Source organism: Prunus avium, chromosome 3 (assembly GCF_965620075.1).
Source record: "Prunus avium chromosome 3, drPruAviu1.hap1.1, whole genome shotgun sequence".
Taxonomy (NCBI): domain Eukaryota; kingdom Viridiplantae; phylum Streptophyta; class Magnoliopsida; order Rosales; family Rosaceae; genus Prunus; species Prunus avium.
Genome location: NC_142286.1, coordinates 38,093,128 through 38,100,104, shown reverse-complemented (window position 1 = coordinate 38,100,104; position 6,977 = coordinate 38,093,128). Strand labels below are relative to the sequence as shown.

Genomic DNA, 6,977 nt, shown 5'->3' with positions numbered 1-6,977 from the left:
ACCTTACCAACAAACACAGCAAGGAAAGACGTGTGGGGACCTTAATTTTCACATCGCACCTCCATATATATATATATATATATTTATAGGAAAATGCTAGGGAGACCAACTTGGGAGACCAACTTGGGATACCAACTCTCTAATAGAGCGTGGGACCCATTGTATTGGTGGGCTCCACCTCTATTAGAGAGTTGGTACCCAAGTTGGTCTCCCAAGTTGGTCTCCCTAGCATGACCCATATTTATAACATTTAATTTGGGATATTTACTTATTTATCAAGGCTGTGAAAATCATTGTGTTTTCCTTTGATATATTTTCTTTTTTGAGCAAATTTTGGTGGCCCATATATAATTATGATTCATTATGCCTGGGTGGGATCAAAATATACAGTGAGGAAAACAATTATTACCAAAAAAGAAAAAGAAAAGGCTAATTATTACTAGCATGGAAATAGCAAGAAGGAAGGATCTACACGAATCTTTCTGTTCACAAAATGTATCTTGCTTAACTTATTGTGACACCACACTAGTTGCTCTGTTGTTATACTGGACATGTTTAAAACCCTTGAAACTAATTTCATGTCAACTTGAGAGAAGAAATACAGGTGATCTGTGCCTTCGTCTTCATGCTTTTGGAATCTCTTTAGTATGCAGTTCCCACCCCTCAACGTGTCTTTAAGCTTCCTCTCCTTCTGCATTCATAAGCAAAACACATTAAAATTTTCGGAAATAAAACATGCGCATAAGGGTAAGGCAGTTTAACAAGGCAACATTTTTGTAGCTATAAAACGTACCTTGAGAAGATCTGTTTGGACCTCCGTTAAAAGCTTTACATCGGAGTCTTGAAGTTCTTCTCGTCTTGTTTTTCGACACGCAGTAGTACTATTAGCATTTTTATCGGCTCGAATGAATCGCCAAATGATCCTTATTGATTCTTCCAATATTTCCACCAGAATGTCACTTGTAATTGCATAAGCATCTTTGCCTTTCCTTCTTGCTTTCTTTTTCTCCTTTAAATTGTCCCCTGCATGGTACACAGAGTTTGAATTAGTCTCTCTAAATAAATCTTCAACTTCCATAAACTAAATAAAGAAGCATTTGATATAAAGTAATTGTCACCTCTGATCACTGGAACTTGAAGAAGATTGCGCATGACACATCGATTCTTGACATAATTTTCGACCCTTGGCCCTTGAAAACGTTCATTCTCTACAAATCTCTGCATGAGCACTTGAAACTGTTGGAATTCGTCAGCAACTTCATTGTACGAACGTATTCCATATGGATCAGATTCCCATAGCTCAAAGGCCTTCTCATACTGCCATTGAAGGAACTCCCAAGAAAGGCACAGCTGCCCAACATAAACCACTTCTAAATCACCATGCAATTCTCTAATGAACCTGACCATTGGGTCAGAATCAGAATCAGAATCAGAATTAGAGTCTTTTTTGCGTTTGCATCTCCAAAAGGATGAGACTGTTGGAGCTGAGGATTTGCATATTGAAAACGATTGTAGTGAGTCCTTAGACTGCAAAAAACCTATACATTGGATTGTCATAAAATATATCAGAAATGGGATCATGTGGATTAAAAATTACAATAAGATTATAAAAAATACAGAGCAGATGTATTTGGCCACCTATGCATTTAGAATTAACCCAAAAGTCAATTTAATTAACAATTACATAGTAACTTTTCATGGACATGAATTTCGGCAGATTGTCTTCACAAAAGAAACCAACAAAGAAATGGTGGAGCACTAAAGCAACCCATAATTAGACTGGTGGAGCTACTAAGTTAAGCATGATTATGGTGTTGAACATTATGGATAAAAGATTTGAACCTTTAACTTTTGCACTTGACCATAAATTAAGGAGAATGGGGTGGCTCTATGTGCTGCGTGCACAGCCGCTAACATGTACGTGGTACTTTAGACAATATTTAAACAGGTACACATGCAATTTGCAAAGGAGCCTTTTGTAAGTGCTGACATTTGAGAGACATGAAAGGTATGCTCTAATTAGTTCATGTATGTATACTTTTATGTAATAATCACTCTTGATGCTTGGGAAGTGAGCAGGCTCATGTTTCTTCCATGATCAACTAACAAGATTCAGTGGGTCCTAAGTAGGTTGAGTTAATCATGCCCATGAATTGAATGGATTACAACAGTTAGAACATCTTTTTTGAACTATGCTGAAGCTTTTTCGACAAACATGAAAGGGAAAATGAAAAAAAAAATACTGGGGAAGAAAACACATACAGCAATGGTTTGAATTGAAACTAGGAAGAAATCAAAATTGAATGAAATTAAGAAGCTTGGTAAAGAGTGACTGACCTATTGCATATAACTTCTGGTAATTCAGAATATCGAATTTTCGCATTCGTTCTCTGTAACTCTTGTAGAATTTGTGAAGCTCTCCCATTTTATCACCATGATGGACTTTTTCATCAATCTTCCATGGCTTCAAATCATCCATATTTGGGGACTCAGATTCTTCAAGAATGGTAGGCAGACCAGTAGCTCTGACTTTCTTGAGCTCCAGTTTCAACTGTTCTATCAAGTGCTGGTGTTCCCACAATGTTTCTAATGTGTTTGAATCCTCAGAATCATTAGCTGACGAATTTTGACCATTGGGTTTTTCAGAATTTTCTGAACCATCCATTGGCTTTTCATCTTTGCTGCTGCCTCCTTCAGGATTGGAACTGCTGGGGCTGTGATGATCATTCCCAGGCAACTCTTCTAGTTCTCGAAGTTGTTCCATTATATCTTCATCTTCTTCATCAAAACCATCAGGCTCATAACCAATATCCAAATTCTCAAAGTCAATGCCTTCTAAAGCACCAAGATCATCTCCTTCCCCAAAATCTGTTTCTGACAGAAACCCATAACTAGGGGAGCCAACACCCTGACATCTAGCTGAGAACACATGGCTTGAACCAATAGAATCAGTGTCAGAATCTGAACCAACAAAGTGCTTTTCTGACAAAAAGTTAACTTCATGAGAATCAACTTTCTCACCAGCAGAATCGTTTTCCTGACTCCCCAGTTGCTCTTCATCCGAATGAGGATCTTCCATGACTGATTTCTTCTCTGACTCCTCCTCCTTGCTTTCTCCATCTGCAGAATCTTGAGGACTTTCTTCATGAATAGTTGCTTCAAGGGAATTGGAAACGCCTATTGAATTACCAGCATATACTTCTTTGACAGTAAAGCTTGCAACTTTTGCTTCTTCCACGAAGCAACTAAGAGTCTCTGCAGCTTTGAATTCATATTTGCTGCTGCTTTTGATTTGTGGTTCTTCTTTGAATTGGCTAAGCTTCTCAGGTATGAACACATACTCTTCGTTTTCTGCTGGAGAAGCGATATCCAAGATAGCAGAATCACCATTAGCATTCCCTTTATTGCTTCTGCCTAATATTTCTTTAGTCTGGTACTCAAATTTAAATACAAACTTTGGCTCCGGCGTCTCTCTATCGTCAATATCATTGAAGTCTGAATCATCCTCACTCTCCCAAATCTCAGAATCAGCTTTCATGGGCATAGCTTCTGGCTCAATACGGCTTGGTACCATTTGATTGCTTTCTTCCGAAAGAGAACTAGAACAACAGGAATTGTTCATCAGAGAACTCTCGTCTTTATTGAAACTGCAAGGGGAAGGAAAACAAATAAAGTTAAAGTTACTGAATTTCTGGAAAAAGAAATCTAAATTATAAAACCCAACTGGGAATTTGAATACCTGAGGAAGATTTTGCTGAAAAATCTGAACAGAGTAAGCAAAAGGGCAGAGACAGAGAGCGTGAAAGAGGCAGGAAAAAGAGCCATCTTTCTCTGAAAAACCCAACCAGCAGAACCCATATTCACGAAATCAAAGTGGGTATTTAGCGCATACTTGTTTAGGGCACCCATGAGTGGAATCCATCAATCTCTTTATTTCAGTTTGAAGCAAAAAAACAGAGCAGTGTTCATGCACACTCTGATTTCCACGTTGAAACTTTCAAGCAAGAATGGACTTACCACCTGTAAAATTATCAAAATTCGTAGTGTTGAAAAGGGCTGCATGGAATGCGATCAGAGGAGGTTGAAATCTGACCAAATTAGGGAGATTTAAAAGGGATTGCAAGCAAAAGTTTAGGGGGGGAAAAGAACATGTCAGCGACTTGGGTTGAGCTAATCTATGGTTGCTTAGAGCCTTGGAATTCTGAGGACCGTTATGTGAGCGATTGATGGTGTTCACAAGATTATATCGGTTGAGGGGTCTGTTTTGCCTTCTCTTTCCTACGCACTGTGGGAGAAACACAGAATTGGGTGAAATTGAAAGCTTACGTTTTTTTTATAATGGGTTTTGTTTCAAGCTTGCTGGCAATGGGAAAACAATGTTGTCTACCTCTCCTCTCCTCTCCTTCTTGTTTTGGGAGTTAAATTTGTGTTTAGATTTGCTTGTCAATTCCAAAATGGAATAGGAGAATCTTTTAGATTTGTGAAAGAACAACTTGAAAAATAGAAACGCAAGACACCCAATTGCTAGTTTCCACTTTCAAGTTTTTATAAGTCGGTTTAGACCAACCAAAAATAAAGAAATTTATAAGTCGGTGGAAACGGGCAAATACGCACTAAAGAACTTGCCCCATTTTGTTAGAGAAACCAAGAAAATGAAGGAAGAGTCAAAGAAAGAGAAGGAAATACTCGTTTTTTTCTTCTTCTTCCCCTTCTATGTTTTTTCCTTTCGATTTTGTAGTTGATAAGAAGAAAAAAGGGATTGCAATTCAGAAGAAAGAGAAGGAAAGACTAGTTTTTTTCTTGTTCTTCTTCTATGTTTTTTCCTTTCGATTTTGTAGTTGATGTAGAAAAATAAATGCATGTTTGGGAGTGCTTCTAAGAGGGTTAAAAAAGTTTTCTGACGACCAAAAGCATTTTTTATTACGTTTGGCAGAAAAGTTTAGTAGTATTTTTGGATCATATAAGCGCTTTTTAGAGAAGCACTTTGATTTTTTATGAAAATTTCAATATGTTTATAACAAAAGCCCTTTTGCTATAAGCGTTTATGAGCATAAGTGCAGCAAAAACCTCCGTGGAACATGAATTAGAAATATTAACAAATTAAAGTTTTGAGGTTTCTAATTAATAAGGTGAGCAGTGACAAACACAAATGAGCAAAACAATTTCTGTGCTCAAGTTTTAATTTGCGTATAAATTAAGTTAAAATATATGGGACAAGCAAGCAATCTACATCAACCAAAACAGAGATATAAGACAAGCCACACACACAGCTCATTTGTTGGTTTTCAATGGTGGATGGAAGCAAGTAATATTATACGTCTGTATATCAGTGTATCTATCTTTACTTCAAGTTTCTTTATATTTTATATCATGAAAATTTCAAAATTCATACAAATATTATTAATAATATAGACACTGATATTGGAAAAAGATGCCAATTAATAATAATATGTAGGATTATGGTCCGAATTCTAGTCCTTCTCTTTTTCATCCACCCAAGATGAAATGATTAAGAGCCGATAAAACCAGTATAAGTTTTCTCTACGCTCGAGAAAACTTGAATTCCTTTCCCCCATTTTCAATATTTGCTTGAACCAAGGCAATTCCTCTTTAAATGAATATTGAATATTGATTAGTGTGTAATCACATTTAAACCAAGTATAAGACAATTTCAGATACTTTTTCTATTTCGATTCGAGAGTTCAAGTTAGAATGCTCGAGTTTAGGGTTTTGATAATTTATCATTTTATATTATAACATGTGTATATATTAACGATTATAACAGATAAATTAGTATGATATATTGTTGGGACCGTGCGAAGTATATAAAAATAAAAAAATTAACAAACCCAAAATAGCTAAATTGAATCACGCGAAGAAAATAACGAAACCGAGAATTTGACAGATTAGCAGATGCAATATAATTACAATATGTTATGTATAGCCGCACTCCTAATAGCGTGTGGGGCAATGGCAATGGGAATGGCAATGCTATTTGGTATTTTGTGTCACACGCATCAGTTCTTCGTTTGATGAATTAGGCATGATATACACAAAGTCAAAAAACGAATTTAAGTTCTACATATATTAGAGGTTTCTTGAGGACCATATTTTCTTACCTTCCCATTGCAGAAAGTTCCTTCTTTCCTTTTAAAACTCTTCATCGTCAGCAGCAGCAGCACGAGAGAGAGATGGAGACGCAAAAGAAAAACGTAATGCCTCGTTTTCTAGTGGAAGAAGAAGACGACGACCCCTCCAAATACTCTTGACCTTTGTTTAATGAAGTTTCTAACTTTTTCGAGAAGCAAACAATAGCCAACGCCCATCCCCCCACCACCAGTCAAAATAATCCTTCTTCTAGAGACTAGATCGATCCCTCCCTAACGCAACAACATACGGCATTAGCCCCATTGACTCGTGAGAGTCTAGAATAAGATTGTCGTATGTATCTGTGCTCAGATTATATATGGAAAAAAAAATCATTTTTAATCTCGTGCATTCTCTACAATGCCAAATTAATTTTTTTTTAAATGAGCAAATGGGTACCGTCGTAATTTTCTGTTTGAAAATTCAACTCCGAGAAATATCACTAGATACCAAATCTAGGATTTTTTTATGTTTGTTACCAAATATGTCCATTTGGTATTGTGTTTTTCCATCCATTATCAAATAACAAATATAGTTGAGGCAAGTTGTGGTGTTAATAGCAAACTGCTACCTCCTGTTGGCGAGCTACCTAGTTCCTTAATGACAGAGGTTCGAAACTAGTTGGAAGTACTTTATGGCCAGAGTCCAGCCGAATCCCAAGTAGGGATTAATCCCACCATTCGGGTGTGGGAACACCAATCATGGTATTTACTATATATGTTTTGGCAAAGAAGAGAAATATATTTTCCTTTTTTTCTTGAAATTTTAAAAGGCAACCAACGGCCCATTTAGCCTTAAGGACCAAAATCAATTATTTTCCACCATATACC

At 36.6% G+C, this 6,977-nt stretch overlaps 1 protein-coding gene across 1 annotated transcript; it reads right to left on the bottom strand.

Moving 5' to 3' along the window:
* Window positions 1-416: 416 nt before the first annotated feature.
* On the bottom strand, window positions 417-4,555 carry LOC110760897 (uncharacterized). Its single transcript, XM_021963249.2, has 5 exons — window positions 3,740-4,555; window positions 2,338-3,647; window positions 1,119-1,538; window positions 794-1,023; window positions 417-691 (listed from the first exon to the last, which is right to left on the bottom strand). The coding sequence occupies exons 1-5, from the start codon at window positions 3,907-3,909 to the stop codon at window positions 440-442; spliced, it is 2,382 nt and encodes a 793-aa protein (XP_021818941.1). The 5' UTR covers window positions 3,910-4,555; the 3' UTR covers window positions 417-439.
* Window positions 4,556-6,977: the final 2,422 nt, after the last annotated feature.

Coding starts and splice junctions, on each gene's coding strand:
- LOC110760897 (XM_021963249.2), bottom strand. CDS start 3,909: ATGGGTGCCCTAAACAAGTATGCGCTAAATACCCACTTTGATTTCGTG. Junction 3,648..3,739: donor TTCAGCAAAATCTTCCTCAG/GTATTCAAATTC, acceptor TTCCCCTTGCAG/TTTCAATAAAGACGAGAGTT. Junction 1,024..1,118: donor TCAAGTTCCAGTGATCAGAG/GTGACAATTACT, acceptor TGTACCATGCAG/GGGACAATTTAAAGGAGAAA.